At 34.7% G+C, this 18628-nt stretch overlaps 1 protein-coding gene across 4 annotated transcripts; it reads left to right on the forward strand.

Annotated features, from left to right (window-relative positions):
- The first annotated feature begins 238 nt into the window (after positions 1-238).
- Positions 239-16374, forward strand: LOC105121127 (ENHANCED DISEASE RESISTANCE protein (DUF1336)). Of its 4 annotated transcripts, none has more exons than XR_841491.1 (23): positions 239-712; positions 2111-2185; positions 2384-2437; positions 3910-3975; positions 4291-4349; positions 5517-5596; positions 6680-6802; positions 7670-7704; positions 8018-8118; positions 8191-8286; positions 9032-9096; positions 9654-9725; positions 10238-10408; positions 11299-11510; positions 11630-11696; positions 12043-12218; positions 12507-12608; positions 13259-13306; positions 13926-14069; positions 14168-14263; positions 14697-14798; positions 15615-15821; positions 15867-16374. XR_841491.1 is itself a non-coding variant. In XM_011019655.1 (23 exons), the coding sequence occupies exons 1-22, from the start codon at positions 425-427 to the stop codon at positions 15705-15707; spliced, it is 2325 nt and encodes a 774-aa protein (XP_011017957.1). In that variant the 5' UTR covers positions 239-424; the 3' UTR covers positions 15708-15738; positions 15899-16374. The 4 variants fall into 4 exon arrangements, 1 of the variants encoding a protein (XP_011017957.1); XR_841490.1 differs by having other exon boundaries at positions 15615-15798; XR_841492.1 differs by having other exon boundaries at positions 11299-11504; positions 15615-15798.
- The last annotated feature ends 2254 nt before the right edge of the window (positions 16375-18628 follow it).

Genomic DNA, 18628 nt, shown 5'->3' on the forward strand with positions numbered 1-18628 from the left:
ATCTTGTATGAAATTGAAATAACTGAGTCATTTTATTTGGACCGGAAACTTGGTGATGTACAAAACAAAATTAAAAACTTATTCAACTCAATCATTAAAAAAAAAACCCATAGGATTACACATTATTTTTGGAAATATATGTTGAATTGGGTAATCTTTAGATCATCAAGTTGAAAACATCTATATAATTTGAGGACTGATTTGGTAGTTTTCCCAAACCAAATATCTATGACTTGGAAAAATGAACTAATCACGACGTCATATTTCAGAAAGCTGTGGGGAAGGAGGTGGAGACGAGGAAGGAAAATCCTAACGCCCTTAACCACCTCATAAATAAATAAATAAATACGCGAATCACACACAGGACGGATTTCTGCTACATTCAAATTAAAACCTGATTGATCAAAGAAGACAGTGAAAAGCGATGGAAACAACGACGACGAAAACGACGAAGGTGAAGGTGAGGATAGTGGAGAGAGAAGGTGGTTCAGATGGAAGTAGTGGAAGCTGGGAGAGCAGTGGCGGAGGCGGCGGCAGTGGTGGTGGTGGTGATGGCGGAGGAGAAGAGAGGGGGATTCATGTGTATTCTGGCTGGGTTTATCATTTGGGGACGAACTCGATAGGGCGTCAGTATTGTCATTTGAGATTCTTGTTTATTAAAGGAAAATATGTTCAGATGTACAAGCGTGATCCTCAGGATCATCCTGGCATCGTATGCTTTCTTCTTTGCCTGCCTTTTTTCTTTATTTGTTTTTTGCTGCCCTTTGTTTTGGCTCAAGGATCAAGAAAGTAAACGCTGCTTTTTTTGTGTGATTTTAATTTGATTCTTTTTTATGTTATATTTTTTTATGGATTCAAGTTAAAAAAAATTGGAACTGATGTGTATTGGAGAAGGTTTGTTATTTTGAGCAGTTATGGTGGCGAGAAAAGAGTTATTTGATAATATCTGCAGGTGTTGATTTGAATGAAGTTAAAACACAAGTCGTAGGATTTTGTGGGTAAACTAAGGGTTGAAATGGGCTGATGGAACATTGGACTGAGAGAGGTGGGAAGTGTTGTGGCTACTGGGTGGAGAGTTGAATATAGGTTTTGATAATTTTGCTAGGTTGATCTGAGTGCTGTCGTGGGGTTGTTGGAGGCTTCGAGGTTTATAAATGGTGGAATTGCACCTGCGATGGGATTTGTTGTTGTAGATGTGGTTTTGCATTGAAAAATGGGAAGGGTAGTGGAATCTTAAGAACTTTCAGTGAGGTTTTATGCAGCGTGTCTAAATTACCCACCGAACCGGCAAAACCTATAAAAATGTGATATTAGGGTGCTAACGCGCATTTCTTTTTCGTGAAAAATTCTCAAAACGTGTTCTAAAGTGGGAATTTTTCTCTTTGTTGTTTTTTTTAACTGGATTAGATTGGCAGTGTGAGGTAAAATGGTTTAACCTGGTGAGTAAGTCCCTTGGCTGGATGCATATTTGATCCTGTCTACCTATGTCTTCTGATAAGAAACTCAAAAAATTGAGAACGAAGTAGGAAATCAAAATGCGCTTTCCAAGTGCATTAGAAATGTAGTTAATGAAGTTGATTTATTTGGTCTGAATTTGTTGTCTTGTTCGAAAATTTCTTTCTTGCAGTTTGGACAGCACCTAGTTTAGGCAATGATGTAGGGTTCTGCCTCTTCAGCCGCGTAGCCTTTGGTTATTGTTATCTTTTGGCCTTTGTAACCTTTTTCCATTTTCTTTATACCGTTTCCTTCTTTTTCTGGGATTCTTTAGGAGGAGAATTTGTTTCCCATTGTGTATTATTTGTTGCAGTAACAGCCTCTTACTGAAAAATAATTATAAAATTCACCTGCTAATATTTCCTCTTTTTATTTTGTTCCTTGTTTTTGTAAATGACCCTTCTTCTTCCATCAAAGGGGAGAAAGAGAGAAAACTGGGATCATGTAATTTTAAGCTTCCCATCTTGATTTATTATGGCACACGATAAGCACATTTTATACACAACAGATTTGTCTATTGACAAGTTTTTAAAGTGCACGATCAATTTAACTATGTGATTTCAAGTGTTCATTTTGATTTGTACTTAAATCTGACTCAACCTTTTTTTTGGTCCAGAAACATATCAGGAAGGGTGTAATAGGGCCTACACTTAAGGTGGAGGAGCTAGGGCGTCGAAAAGTCAATCATGGGGTAAGAACCTTGTCAATCTATATGTCACGAGTACTTAGTATTAAATGTCTTTTTGCTTCTTCATACTTTAAGACCATTTTTTTTATGCTTCCTCTGTTGGTTTAGCCATTCTCCTCTTTCTTGAATAGCCTTTGAATCATGTCCTGTCATAAGCATGAGAAAATAATCTAGGCTAACTTTTTTTTTCCTTGAATGTAGGATATTTATGTTTTACGGTTTTACAATCGATTGGATGAGACAAAAAAAGGAGAAGTAAGTTACAGTTTTCATCTATAGTTTGCAAATTATTGGTGCTATTTCAAGATGGATTAGATATTTCAATGTGAAGTGGTAAAGATTGTTGGCGTTTTAGAATCCATGCTATGCACTGAACATATTCATTTATCTGTTGATTATGTGCTTTAATTTATTTTTTGTGATGATTGATTGTCTTGTGTCTGCTCATTGTGATAATTTATCATACGGAATTATAGTTGGCCTGCATGAAAGAAATATCAAATAAAGCGGCATTTGTGCCAGTTCACATGTTAGTTTTTTTCTCCATTTTCTCAATGCCAAGCAAATAAACAATGGATGGCCTCTCTTTAGGCATGCCATCTTCTACCCGTATCTTTTTTCATTGTCTGAATCTTAAAAAATGGATCCTAAAATAATGATTCTGTTGTACAATTTAAGTAATGATTCCAAGCCAACACTTCCATCTGTTTTACAACCCAGTAGACTCCACTGCCTTGTGTTCCCTATTTCACTTTGAAGGCAGGTTTCTGGCTGTAAGACTTTCGAAAGCTGTCAGTGATGCAAACTAATCAAACCTCAATTCACCAACGCTACATCCACTGTGTTGTCAATTGCTATTTAGCAGAGATTTGTCTTGATTCAACTTCAGATCTCTTATATTCTATTAAGCCATCTTACCCAACCTGGTTGTGAAGAAAAGCAGCCTCCAAGTTTTTAAGTTCTGACAATAACCTAAAACTTGCTCTTTGAAATTCCTTAGAAGCTGAGATCATCAATAATTCTTAAACCCAATTCAAAATTTTATTTGTCTTAAAGAATAGAGTATACTCTAATAGCTTCCATTAGTAGAACTTGTGATTTCACACCCTAAGAAACCATCATTGCAAAATTCTGAAAAATAGCTAGAATTGGAAATTTATTATGAAGAATATTCCTTCTTGAGCCTTTATCTAATTGGCATTCATACAAGAGCATTATGTGGAATTTTCCAGAAAGGCAACACATTCCAGGGGTTCACTGACATGTATTTATTAGTTCTCATCTTTTACTTACATCCAAAACATCTTCTTTATGCAATAAATATTGAGTGAGTTTGGAAGGAAAAATGGATTATTAAGTTCCAGAAAGATAGCTTTATAAGCTGAAAATGTCTGTCATAAGTATATGCACAAATATTTGTCCCCAGTATGTTACCTGATGCATGCCTGCACGTGGGATGCACTCATTATCACACGCAATGCTACTGTTACATCCCAGGGTGTAATCTTAAAAATCATGTGCTCTTGAGATGTTATTTGGAATCTGCATTTGGCTTGCTCTTGAGATGTTATTTGGAATCTGCATTTGGCTTGTGCTAACCTCGTGGGCCCTTTCATTTGCAGGTTTTTTTAATAAAGCAAATTAGTTTTATTTTCAAATTATTCTTAGTTACGCTTTCCTTTATATGCCAGAAAGACTTGCAACTAATTGCTTGTTTGTGCTTCAAGATTGCTTGTGCTACAGCTGGAGAGGTTAAACAATGGATGGAAGCATTTGATCAGGGGAAGCAACAGGTACAGGGAATTAGGCTTGAACATGGTGAACAATTGGTCCTGTGTTAATTTTATATAGAATATCAGAGGTAGTTTCACATATAAAATCATCATGGCAGAACCAATTATAACTGCATTATTTATTATATTGTGTTGTGGTATTTTATTCAATTTGTTATGTTTGGTTTCCTTTCTGACAACTCAAGAAATACTCGGTCCTTGTCTTGAAAGTGGAACTTATTGTTTTTGTTTTGAAAAAATTGGCATTTTGTGTAAGTAATGTTAGATGCATCAAATTATTCTCTTGTTTGGACCATCATAATACTCTTTTGGCAGGCTGAATTTGAACTTGCAAGAGGACTTAGTGCCAGAAACAAGCTGAACATGGAGGCAGAGTATGCTTCCTACTTGTGGATCATCTTGTTTAAATAATTATCTTTGGACGAGTCTCTTCACCAATTGGTTTTGCATGGATAATCATAGAGGATTTAACAACCAAATCAAGTGAGAAATGGAGGAATCTGATTTCTTGATGGGAAAAAAGCTATTCTTGTATATATGCATTATACATTCATTGGCATCTGTAATCTCCCCACATTTACAGATAGTTGAGTCCTGGCTTACTTTTAGCTAGTAATTTTTCACAATAATGAATTAAAAAGACATTCTTTTTGCAGCCAGATAATCCTAATTTGCTGATTTCTCAAGAAATGTAAATGTGATACCTATAGTTTGATCAACAATGGTTTCTGGTCTCAGTTACTCTTGCTGTATGTTGATATTTGGGTCTAGGTGACCAATTAAAAAATCCCCCAAATGGTTGTAGATGCGAGATTGACAAGTTATTATTCCTTAAAATAAGCGTTTAGAGAGGCTCAAGCACATATTATTATTAGCTAGTGTTTATATGTAAAGTTATCATTTCCACATGAAATCATGAATCATTAGAGCAACAAACATATAACCAGGTAAAGTTATCATTTCCCAGGACAGTGGGCCAATGCTAGTATTCCTCAGAGAATTTGGGTGGAAGATGTCCCCTATTCTGCTTCATCTCTTGTACTGCTGGATTCTCCTTTAGTTTAATGTTATGTTTATTCCTAAAAAAAGTTAGCATTTCCCATTTCATTATTTTGGTTGTAGATGTGTGATGTTATCGTGTCCTGTATTTTTGCAACAAACATATAATGAAGATAAAGTACAAACAGTGGGAACAGTTGGTTTTACTGGTTGATGGTTTATTCATTTCTAAAGAAGACAGGTGTTTAAATCCTTGCCAATCAACTTTTGTGCTTGATTTTATATGAAAACTAGGGGAACTAATCACTTGTAGCCAGGTCTATAACACAACTCTAGGATAGCTTATAATTAATGCAGGTAGTCAAAAGAGGCATAGGTTTTCTTTGGTGTCACTCTAAATCTGTGGAATCATATTGGCAATGCTTTTGTTTTTTATTGTTAATTTCTATTCGTATTTTTTGCTTGGTTCACTGCAGGATTTTATTGTCTGGTATTCTGGATGAATTATTATTGTTGAAATCTCTTCTCTTTTGTTTTGCAAGGATTATCAATCTTGAAGGACATCGACCTAGAGTGAGGAGATATGCTTACGGATTGAAAAAGTTCATAAGAATAGGGCAAGGTAAGGTGTTGCTCTCACTACTCATTAGCAAAACTGTTGCAACTCATTAGGCATTGGAAATTTTTCCAATTGTGCTATACAGTTTTCTTGTCCTGGACATGAATAATCAAAGTTAAGAGTGCATATCTTAGTAAAGTGTGCATATCTTGTCATGGATTACTGCATGACATAGGCTTTGCAGGACTTCCAAGTGTTAATAATGTATTTCAATTTTCAACGTAATGTTTTTCTGGCCACATCTGGAGTTGACTTGTATACAAGGGTGTGGCAACTTCTGGGATGTTATGTGTTTGTGATGGCATGGATCTGACATAGAACTGTCTATATTACAAAGGTTATGATGGGATTTTTGGTGCTCATGTGCATGATAGATATGTTCCATCATAGAAATCTCAACTCTTACATAAATTTATCATGATGTTCAGCAAGAACTGAGCAAAATTGCAGTGAGCTTAATGAGCTCAAACCAGCCATTGCTACCCATGTCCACTAAAAAAATTAAAATTAGAGGATTTATTTTTTGGTGAAGACCCATTTATCCTAGCAGCAGAAAATTAAAAAAAAAAAAGTTTGTAAATTAAACAAGGAAAACAATTTCTTGGATGTGATGATATCTGCTTGCATTTCTTAACATACAGGAAGATTATAACATATGTTGCATCGATCATTATATGATTTGTCTGTGTCGTTGCCATGTTGTGCGTGTTCCTTTTGTTATAATCCTTTCTTGGTAAAATCCTATAACAACTTAATTTAAATATTTATCTTCGTTATAAGAAATTGGGAAAGTTTAATAGTGGATGAAATTTATACCCCTTAAACATGCTAAGTGAATGTTTTATATCCTTCTATTCGGTGTTTACAAATATTGAATAAATTTGACTGTAAGAGTAATTTTTACAAAATAAAATATTGATGAATTTTTGTCAAATTGCTTCAACTCTTGATGCCAATTTTATATTTTATACTAAGTAACCTATCAATATGTGTGCTATAGAAATACTTACTGGTATGGAATAATCTTCAGTTTTTTTTTAAAAAAAAATTAATTTGCTAGTTCTGTCTGTCTTTTGTTATTGACAGGTCCAGAAACACTTCTTCGGCAATCCTCAAACTTGGCTGCTAAGATTAGGCCTGATAGGTATGAGGGTGAGGTTGGAGATGCAATCGACTTTCATCAATGGAAATGTGTTCGTACAGCTAATGGTACCTTTCTATTATGCAATTTTTATATTCTTGTTTCCAAGTGATGGTCATTGCTTTTTAGATGGTCCTCCCTAAAGCTCTTTCTTTCTCATTTTCTCTAGAGACTTTGACCATTCACTTGTTTTTTGTTCTAAATATATCATTTCATATTCTTCATGAACTTACTACTCATAAATATCTCTATTAGTGTATGGATGTCATAAATCCTTCATTTTGTATCCCAGATTCATATTTCTTATATGCCATTGATGAGATGGTACAGTTTATATATGTGGTTAGGATTCTTTATTTGTCTTTAACTTTTTTGGATTAATTCTGGAGAAAAATGGACAACTTACTGTATAGTTTGTTTAAAATTATCATGGCATTTTTGCTGGCCTTAGGAGAAAAATATCAATGGGTTGCTCTCTTGGGAATGGCTAATATAACTCTATTGAAACCTCTGAGCTTCTACAGAAGAATCACAAAAGATAAGGCAGGGATTAGATCTGTGTTCAATTTACTATTGCCCTCATAGGTATATTTTCAATGTGGATGATCCATACTATTGATAAGAATAGAATGCTACTGGTACTGATAGACTAAATGAGCAGGGGAAAGAAAATGTAAATTATTTATGTTTTGGGCATTCTCACAACTTATAAACATGTAGGTTGTGACTGCAATCTCTCGACAGTTGATGGTTACTGGGCCTGCTAAAACATGCAACAGAATCATTGTATTGGCATATAGTACACAAATAGATACTTAAGTATATTTCAAATATTGAGCAGAGCAAGCTAGAATAGGTTTTACGGGTTTGACATGAAATTTGTTAACTATGCGTTGATTTTCATTTCTAAATACTTCCTATTGCTATGGTTTCAGGTGTTCGAATCTTTGAGGATGTGTCCAATTCCAAGGTTTTTGTTTCTTACTGTTTCTGTTAGCCTTGATCGGAAAATGTTTTCTTGAATTCTTTTGGAGAATTATCCTGGAAAACAATCTTCATTGTGATCTCTCTTCTGTAATAACATGAAAAATTGACTTTCATGGTTGGATTGTGAAATTTAAGATGGAAGATGTGAAGTTTGCTGTTGTGGGTGATTGAATTTGTATGTATTTGACTTAGTTGTCCATGTCTGTAATTTATCTTTGTTGCTCTTCATGTTATCAATGAACCGAATAAAAAGCCTCTAGTCTTAATCTGCTCTGATGCATTGGTAGTGTTTGTAGAATGGTAAAGGTGTTCTTGTGAAAGCTGTTAGTGTGATTGAGGCCAGTGCTGATACTGTTTTTGAAGTGATTTTGAACCTTGACCAACATCAAAGATATGAGTAAGTTTCTCGATTTATCCTCTAGAGCTGTGTTAAATGATCATTAAATTTTTCTCTAATAATTCATTACAGGTGGGATATGTTGACAGGCGACTTGGAGCTGTTAGATTCTTATGATGGACACTATGATGTTGTCTATGGGACATGTGATTCCAATTATCTTTCCCGGTATTGTCTTTAGGCTGGATTGTTAATGCATTTTGCAAAATGTATAAAGTCTCTTTTTTTGGTTGCTGGTTTGCTGCTAAAAAGACCCTGCCTCTGAAAGAAAATATTTCTTCTCCCATTATTTTCTTCTTAGAGTGTGCATGCAAGCTTTCCGCAATGATTAGAAATTAAATACCATGGTCTATTTCTATTTTTTCGTCTTTGTTTCCATTGTAGTCTGGATTTAACTGGCTAACTAAACCCGTCCTAGTAAATGAATGGAACTGGAAATAGAAACTAAATGGCTTAAATACTTAAACTCGCACGATGCACATGTTGTTATACCGAGAAACTTGTGTGTGCTATTTTATCATCATCATTGCACATGTTGCTGCAGGACAAGCATATAGTTTTATATTTTAAAGCATATGTGATCTAAACCAAATTTAAACCATAAAGTGCAACCAGCTTGGAAACATGTTAAACTTTGAAACAACAAATATGCCACCTTTATAAGTAATTATTTGTACTTCAACCAACCATGCCATTGCTGTGTTTTGCATATCATAATTTTCTTAAGCTTCTTGTACACAATTGACTTTTAAATCTTGCACTCGTAATGATTTTTCCTTATTATTATTATTTAACATCATGATCCACGAGGCACTAGTAATTAAAGTAAGAGTTGCTACAATAGTAGTTTTAACTGCATCATGCTTCTTATTTCATCACTCAGAACTTACTTGTTAGACAACCTATTCCACAGGTGGAAATCAAATAGAGATTTTGTCTTCTCTAGGCAATGGTTTCATGGACAAGACGGAACATACAGTAAGCAAATATAATTAACTGATTTACAGTTGCTTGTCATTAGGTGCAGTGCTATGTGATATGCCACAAATTTTTTAGACTAGGTGAACTAAACCTTCCCTTTATCTGGTAATGTCTGGGACTGCCCCTTTTACATCTAGGAGAACTAAATCTCCTGATCTGCACCCTGCATTCTCTCTCTGTGCCAAAATTTGTCACTACTGCACTGCCATGTTAGAAGAAGAGGCATAATGATGCTTAGATCATTGGCTGCATGCATAGATCAAGTTGCTTTCAAGTCTTAGACAATATGAGTCATACTTGGCCTATATTTGTTGGATTAATTTAACATCATCACAAGTTAATATGCTTGTTGAATTACCACTAAACATTATGGTACCTGCTTGAAGAATGGTCAATAGTCCAATATAATGTGAATCATGCCGTTATCTTTTCTAAGAATCTATAGTTAGATTCTTTCTTTGAATTTTTTTTTTCAACCTTCTTCCATAGTTCATTAAATCAATTTTACTTGCCACCTCTGCTGTTGGCTGACATATTTCTGTTTATTTCTGAAGCAATTTTGCAACTTCCTGCTGTGCATAAGGAGCGACCTCCAAGATCTGGATATCAGCGGGAGAAAATCAACCGTAAGTGGATTCATCTTTTAAAATGCTACATTTTCATAACATCTGAACCATATGGAACTGATTATTGGCTCACAAATATTACCATTATCAAGGAACTAGACAGTAAATTGGGTTTACTATGATGTATTCAGCAGGGGATGGGATCTAAATATTTAAAAGTTAAATGAAGCAGGTCTATCTCTCTAGCTTCAGTTAAATATATTTGTGTTGATGAAGGATATACTGTTCCATTATTCCTCTCTGTTCAAAATTTAAATCTTTTGGATTGCATTATCGGACCTTGTTGTGAACGTCAAATAATTCAGTTGCCTTGCTTGCTATTTATATTATCTTGGTGCATTTCTATATCCATGCAGATAATGAAGCTTCTTTTTTCTGGTCATCTCTGATTGTTTTGTGTTAGGTTTCAGTTTCACATGCAAGCTGATCATCTGCAATAATAAATGAAAAACTATCAACTGCCTTCATTGATTTGCTGTTTTCTGTTGATCTGTATTATTCATGAGTTGTAGCTTCTACATGGGAGATTAGAGATTTAAATACACCCATGGAGTCAAATACAGCAAGATGTCTTGTGATGCAAATGTTAGAGATACAAGAAGCAGGATGGTGCAGATGGAAGAGAAGTCGTGGCTCAAAGTTTGAGAAGACTATTTCTTTTGCATTATTATCTCAAGTGGAAGGTTTGGTTTTGATCCTTTCCTTATCTGGTACACGCTGTGATAAGAAGTCTTCCTTTTAGGCCATCTAACATATATTGCCTCAGCCTAGTGAGGTCTGTGAGAGATTTCGGGAAGTTCTGTCATCGGAACTCCAACCCACGATACGATTCTTGATCAACTTCGAAACCAACTTCTCTGGTCTCTAGACTACGAGTTTGGCAAGAACTAACAAGGGTCGTTGCATCTTCACATGTCTATTGTTTACTTATTTATGTTTGGACTATAACTTCTATAAATTGGTCATCGATCAAGTTTAGGAATCACTTTGTTGTTGGCAACTAACATTTTTGTGATGTTATCTTGTCTCCCTAAGTGTTTATACCTTATCCTTCTTTGCAAGCCTTTCTCCTCTCCTTCTAAATATGCTCTTTGTGCATCCAGAATCCTGCCTGTTTAATTGAATAGCTATTAGAACCCAGGTAATATTTTATCCGAAATATATTAAATAGCAGCCTTCCTAGCAGTGAAATGATTGGCAATGTGTGCTTTTGTCTAATTTTGAAAGGGTTTGCTTGGAATTAGTGGATTGATTTGTTGATACTATGGCACAACTGCTAAACTGTTTCTCGCTGAAAATCAAATGTGACAATTCGTTCTTATCATACAGATTATTCCCTTGAGACTAGGAGAAGTGTTACCTATGAAATAAAATTATTTATCATTCAGTATAAGCAAAGATGAAAGTTTATTATGAAAACCCAGGTATGGTATGCGAGACATTGAAATTTCAAGAAATGTCATGTTCTTCCAAACAATATTAAAAGTAAATCCTAAGAAATTAGGCTGCTGTAATTCTCTCCATTATCTTAATCATACTGGTGGTTAAATACTCTTGGTTCATTGTCAATCAGGTCTGAAAGAATATATTGCAGCAAATCCAGCATTCAAATTTGAACATTCCACTACAGTCATCAATTCTAGAATTTCTGATGGTGCCATCTCTAGCAGTGAATATGAGGATTCTGAAGTGCAAGATGAGTTTTATGATGCAATGGCTGATGACTCATCATCATCATCATCATCAGAAGAAGAAGAGAGCGATGATGACCATGAAAAAGTCAAGGTTATTTTAGATTACTTTTGATGTCTCATTTATAGTTTATAGTTGAACCCAACTTTTTTATAGATAGCAATTGAAATTCTAAATAACTCCTGAGCTGAAAGACATCTCTCTTATGGCAGGGAGTGAAAGTTAAACTGAGGAATGTTTCATGGGCCATCACAGGCTTGGCATTGAAGCGAGCTCCAGGTCCTTTCTCTTCTGATGATAATAACCTTACCGGTTCTTTGTTGCTGCTTCTTTCACATTGGTGTTACTTTTTTAGTGGCTTGAAAATTATCTCCATTCCCAATAATATTAGATATTTTGCCTTCTTGGTATACAAGTAAAGCTTTACTTTTGGTGATAAAATTGTATATATCGATTGTCTTATTTCCAGTGTAGTTGACTTAAACGAGGAGAAAATGGAAAAAGGAAATAGTACTTAGGTTCATACTTTTGTCTGTGCTTCAGTAAGTGCTAAGTCTTAACTGACAACTGATGCTCTTTTCCCTTTCTGCCGTATAGTCTCAGTATTGCTCTATTTCAAATGCAGATCCAGATGCAAGGAAGGACTTGGATCCATGTATAGCTCCAATCAATATTGATCCAAGCCAATTTCATGGTTCTCTCAACAAAGGAAAGGATGAAAATGATTCAAACTGTTGGACTTCTCCAAGCGGCACAGGATTTATGGTTAGAGGAAAGAGTTATCTAAAAGATAGCTCTAAGGTGGGTTCTTCTTTCTTTTCGATACATTGTTAATAATATCTTATTTATCATATTATAATGTCAAAATGAAAGGGATTGCTTATTTGCTATGTGTGTTTGTGCTGCATGTTTTGGATTTAAATGCATGTTGGAGGTTGTGTTGTCCCATTCAACGAGACTGATAGTTTATGGATTAGTAATTGAGTTGATGATGAAGACCATCACATTCTGTTTTGAATATTAAATACTGATTTATTAGAAACACTATTGTATACCTGGATCAAAATGTCATGCATAACCTTTTTGCAGGTAATGGGAGGAGATCCCCTACTCAAGCTCATTTCAGTTGACTGGTTCAAGGTTGACAAGGCCATAGATGGGATTTCACTTCATCCCAGGTGTCTGGTGCAGGTACTGTAGGTTAATTTTTGGTTTCTCTTAACTGATATAGTTAGGAAAAATTGTGAAACTAATCCTTCTCACTTTTATAGATGGACTCATATTTACTTAATAGCTATAAATTCTGATTGGGAACCCTGTTTTGCTTGAGTCTGATATATGCCTATTTAATAGCTCCCTCCCTTGAAGCTATGAAATTTGATTAGGAAGTTGAAATGCTTGAAAAATGTATTTGTAGATTTGAACATTTCATATTTACCGTGGTCTAAGAACAGTCTACTCTTTAAAATTATTTTAGAGTACATTTTTTCAAATCAAGCCCAGTATTTAGCCAGAACAATCTTGCGACTCTCTCTGTTATGTGATTATTCATTATCTTAGTGGACAGTTTCAAGCTGTCTCTGAAAAGTTATAGTAGCTTCATATCAAAGCTTTTAGATTTCATTGCTTGATTTCTGCTGGAATCAAATAATCTCTTGGTTTTCTACTCTTTTTTTCCACCATGCATGATGACTTGTCTTGTTACAGTATGTTAACTTTCTTCTATTAATAATGCCTCAACTTTATCTGAAAAGGAGGTGTGGTTCTGCTCTTAAAAAGATATATAGTTCTATGTAATTTGAGTGGCCATTTATCCAGTGATTGCACCTTTTCAATTTCAGACTGAAGCTGGAAAAAAGCTCCCCTTCATTCTGGTTATCAATCTCCAGGTATGCCAAAGAATGCATTCCAATCTCGTTCAATTTGATATGTTTTAAAGTGTCAAGAACTTGGAAGTTAGAAGTTAATGTTTTATCTGTGATAAACCATTATTACAATGCCTGCCATATGCAAGTTTCACATTAGTTACATATATTATATAAAAATTCATAGTTGCCTTTGGGTTTATAAATATGGTGTGAATTTCCAAATGCATGCATTCCAATCTCCATTTTGCTAATTTTCATTCTATCCAAAATACTCTTACCCTAATCTGGAACTGTGTTGACTATATGAATTCTTCTCCCCAATTTTCATTCTGCACCATATTTTCAGTTGGAGACAAAGCCTGCAAAGAACACAGCCTTTTATTTTAGGTATCATAGCTTTACAAGCTATTATAGGTCATTATAAAAAGACTGAAATGCTGATCAAGAAAAATAGAGACTGGAATATGCCTAATCGTATGTAGCCTCTATACTTTAGAGGATGAAGATGATTTTGGATTTATTAGGCTTGATGAATGTCATTGACCATCATTAACTTTCAGTATTTTAAGATATTTTCTGATTTTAGAAGGTACATCATCTTTAAAAAAAAGCATGTGGTCATTTCTTTTTTCTTTTTCAGATTCCATCAAAACCAAACTACAGTTTGGTTCTCTACTATGCTGCAGACAGGCCAATAAACAAAAGTTCTTTGTTGGGTAAATTTGTTGATGGCACAGACTTGTTTCGGGATTCAAGATTCAAATTAATTCCTAGCATTGTTGAGGTATTCCATCCCATTAAGATTATTACTAACATTGGTGGCTTTTTCCCTGTTTTGCCTTTAATATGTGGAGGCAGCTCATTGCTCTTTGAAATTAATAGGGATATTGGATGGTCAAGCGCGCAGTTGGAACAAAAGCTTGCCTATTGGGGAAAGCAGTAACCTGCAAGTACCTCAGACAAGATAATTTTCTAGAGGTAATATTTTCTCATACTTTTACCGCATCAGATGCAGTAGACACTTTACTTGAGATCATTCAGGATATATAAGGAATTAAACTGAAACCCTTTTCTTTGGTTGTGTTTCTGGTAACCAGATTGTGGTTTGATAATTAACATGGTATCCTTGTTCATGTTTTGGAAAATATTTTGGTTTGTTTCACAAATGTATGTTCTTGTCCTTGGGGGGAAAATGCATATATAATGATTTCACTAGCAACTAATATCGTTCGGTTGTGAGTTTCCTGGGCTTATTTGATTATTTAATCAGATAATTAGAACATTCATTCCGATTTATTTTTCGTATTTTGGATGGATAGGCAAGCATAAGCATATTTGCTGCATGCCATAATGCCTTTCTCCTGTTATTCCTTTAACTTACTGTTTTTATGCTGAAACTTCTGTTTTGTAGATTGCTGTTGATATTGGCTCATCATCTGTGGCAAGAGGGGTCATTGGTCTTGTCCTTGGATATGTCACAAGCTTAGTAGTTGAACTTGCAATTTTGATAGAGGTTTGGACCGCTGTTAAATCACCCTTCCTTTTCTATTCATGGCGCAGTCTTGCCTAGCTATTGTACTTCTTCTGTAGACTTACAGCGCTTGAGGTTGGAAATGGTTATAAGGTCATAAACTATGACTTATTGCATTTTGTTCCCAACTGTGGGTGGACCTTTACAATTACACCCAGAGATTATTGCACTAGCAACCTAGATGGCCTCCATGATAAAAAAGAAAATACATTTAAGTTAAAGTACCTTATGGATTGGCCCAACTAAAACTTAGGCTGGCTCCAATTTCTCTTTATGATGGTACTCCCTGCCAACTGACAGATCAGTCACCTGATTGGACACTTGTACCGATGCTAGTTATAGAGCTCATGGTTTGAGACAAGTCCTAGGATCTAATGGCTGAAAACATGGGATTTATGATAAACATGTGTAAACCCAGTTTTTTTTCCTTTCTTTTCAAATGTTAACCACTCCCTTTGGGCTTTGTTATGCAGCCATATTGATAATCCTTTTGTTATTCCTTCTCCTCGTGCCAGTAATTTTGGTTCATCTGGTGCTGGTTATTTTAGTTCTTTTTGTGATTTATTTGAAAGAGTACTGGGGATGCAATGTGCAACATTAAATGACCATAGTGGTGTCCAGCATTGTTGTGTGTGTTATAGTTATAATGTCACTAATGGTAATCCTGTGCTGACATAGTCTGAGTGAATCTTCATGTATGATTTCTGAATTGTTAACTTAATCCAACTCGCATGATCCTGACTCCTGAGTACATGCATGTGATAATCAACCTGATATTGAATCTAGCTGTTTTCCCAGGCAAAAGAGGAGGCAGATCTGCCTGAGTATATTCTCGGGACCGTCCGGCTAAATCGTCTAAGGATTGACACAGCTGTACCTTTGGAGGTTTAAGGTTTTCAATTGTCAACATTCTCCATTCATCAGATTCCTGTCCGGCTAAATCATCCAAGGATCAACACAGCTGTACCTTTGGAGGTTTAAGGTTTTCAATTGTCAGCGCTTAAGGTTTTCAATTGTCAGCGTTTTCAATTGTCATTGTCAGCGCTTAAGGTTTTCAATTGTCACCGTTCTCCATTCATCGTGTATTCCTGTGATCGATGCTGTTATTTTTGGGGCTTCACTCGCTCTGATATCTCTGATCCGATAAAAGATCGCAACAGACATATTATAGTGCTTTGTTTAGATGTATTTATAACACATGGACAGATGGAATGGGTTTCTACATGGTGAGCTATAAGCGCAGTTGAAGATTGATCAGGTGTGAAAGATCCCACATAAGTTTGGTTCGGTAGGATTTACAAGGAGAATTAGACTTGAGTTGATGCTCAGCCTTTTACCGGAATCGCTCATTTGATTGTCGGATTGGAAAACTAGTGGTAGAGTATCTGCAAACTCTGGTAGATACCATCTTGTATCCAAATTATTCAGCTCTTCATTTGTCTGAATGCTATTTTTAAAAGAACATCTAAGCTATTTGCATCTCGTGGTTCTTGCTTTGCCAAGGTAAAGAAAACAGGAATTTGTGTAACCAAACAAGAATGGACTGATTGTTTTCTTTAGTTGCTTGTGGTGTTCATTGCATCATGGTTCTACTTCGTTAGGTATGGATCGTGTGGTTTAGGTTATGTTGTTGTAGTCCTCAATTCTTCTTTCACATCAAAATGGAGGGCATGCTCAAAACCTCACCAGCCGCTTATTACTTGAACAATAGACACTGTTAATACATAAGTGGTCGAAGTAGATTTCATGCTTTATGGTGCCATATCAAACAAAAACAGTACAGAGGAAGGAACTGTTGAAGAACTGGTGTGAGTGTCCTTTTCTCCAATCACTTTACTAACCCCACCCACCTTTATTTAATACTTTATTTCCAAATGCATGCCATGCTTTATGATTGATTGACGTTTTCTGCTTGTAGAATGTTTCTGTTATGTTTTTTTCATTAGTTTCCGCACCACCCTTTTTTTTTTTTGTGTTTTTGTTTTTCTTAAAACCATCACATGCCCATGTTTCAAAAATATATATATATATATATATTTAGTAAAATAACACAGCTACCAAGCTGTGTTCTTAAAAATAACATAGCGATTTCGGTGCATTGTTAAAAATAACATAGCTCGTAAGATTGTGTTGTTTTTAATAGCTGTATAGTGTGATTAATTATTTGTTTGTGAGTATGGTTTGTTTTTTAAAGTATTTCATGTTAAATTTATTAAAATAATATTTTTTATTTTTTAAAAATTATTTTTAAAATTGACGTTTTAGAATAATTCAAAATATATAAAAAAATTAATTTTTAATAACAAATTAAATTTTTATGGACTAGACTATGCGTAAAAATTAGAGTTCTCAAATTTTAAGATTATAGAATTAAATTATAGTGAATTCTCTGATATTTTATTAAAAATTTAAATAATAATTTTTTTTACAAAATAAGTCAGATACCACTGCAATAATTTCTAATTTAAATTTATTGAATTAATATATAATTCATCTAGTATTTAAGATTTCTAAATACCAATTAAAAATAAGTAATTAAAATCTAAAATTAAAACAACTTTAAACTTCATATTAACATGGTTCTGGTTTTCTAGATTTTTTAACAGGCATCTCTTCGTGCTTGGTTTTATTTATCTTCGATCAATAGCTCAACCTGTGTTTTTTTAATAAAACAACATAATCTTAAAAATAAAAATAAAAAATAAGATTTACAGGTTACATCATTCCCATCAACTGAACATGTTAAAAATCTAAAAAATTGTGAAAGCTGCTTTGTTTTCAAGAGCATAACCCTTAAGCTATATTATTTTCTCAATTATATCTTACTATATCTTTCACTCTTTCCATATTTAGCCACTATAGAATGTCAAACCTATCCATGGTTTCTTCCGTTACAGGCAACTTGTTCAAGGTCCCAAACGGTCTTTTCTGCTTTTCTTGTAGCGTGCTCCTGTGAGAAAGAAGGGGAGGGGCTCAATTACCCCTCAAGAAAGATATTTATGGCAGTATTTTCTTATAATCTTGTTGCATTAAGAAGTCAAATCAAAGCATGAGCTCCTCCCTGCTCTTTTGACTGCTTATAATGGGAATCCAATTCATTCAATCGAGTGAGCATTTCTTTTCCTTAAAAGATGTGTTCGCCTCTGCCCTCGAGACCACACGGTCGGTGGTTGTCCTTTTCATCCATGTCTTTGGAGGAAATCTCTCCCCCTTATTTCACTGAACCATCGTGTTCTTTCCTTTCGGCAAGTGTTTCTTCTTTCATGCTGCGATAACAAATAGTGAATTCCTTGGTTCAGTTATAGATGCGTAATGGCATAGCTCTGTTCTTGCTACACTCTGTCTGTCGATTCAAAAGGCTCCCAGCTGAAACATACCTTCTCCTTCGAATGTGTTTGGGAGTACCGTTAAATCATGTTTCTGAATTAAAAATAAGTTTTGAAAAAAAAAAAATATATATATATACCCTTTCATCCATTTTCATAATTGTTCGGGATTGATCATAAAGTGGTGTGGTGTTTGGTTATGGTAAGCGTGCATTACGTTTTTACATGGTGAAAAGACCTGTAATTTTGAAACAGAAAAGAAGAGGAATAAAAAGAAGAGAAAAACCATATCCGGATTACAAAAATAATAAAAATATTCTCATTTATCTTAAAATTATTCTTTAAATTCCCCCTTTCCTATTTCTTTCTTCTCTTTAGGTCTATACCTCTCGTATTAATAATTATAGTGTGAACGTCATAAAATTTCTCTAGTATTAATAATTCAGTGGTTGTTTGCTCCAGAGTACCTCTTGTGATTATGTGGCC

The sequence above is a fragment of the Populus euphratica genome, unplaced genomic scaffold (assembly GCF_000495115.2).
Source record: "Populus euphratica unplaced genomic scaffold, PopEup_1.0 scaffold31.1, whole genome shotgun sequence".
Lineage (NCBI taxonomy): Eukaryota > Viridiplantae > Streptophyta > Magnoliopsida > Malpighiales > Salicaceae > Populus > Populus euphratica.

Excerpts from the sequence above, each read along its gene's own strand:
- LOC105121127 (XM_011019655.1), top strand. The coding sequence starts at position 425 with ATGGAAACAACGACGACGAAAACGACGAAGGTGAAGGTGAGGATAGTG. Across the intron at positions 13,307-13,925 it reads TTCTGGTTATCAATCTCCAG|ATTCCATCAAAACCAAACTA; the intron begins GTATGCCAAAGA and ends TTTCTTTTTCAG. Across the intron at positions 14,799-15,614 it reads AACTTGCAATTTTGATAGAG|GCAAAAGAGGAGGCAGATCT; the intron begins GTTTGGACCGCT and ends CTGTTTTCCCAG.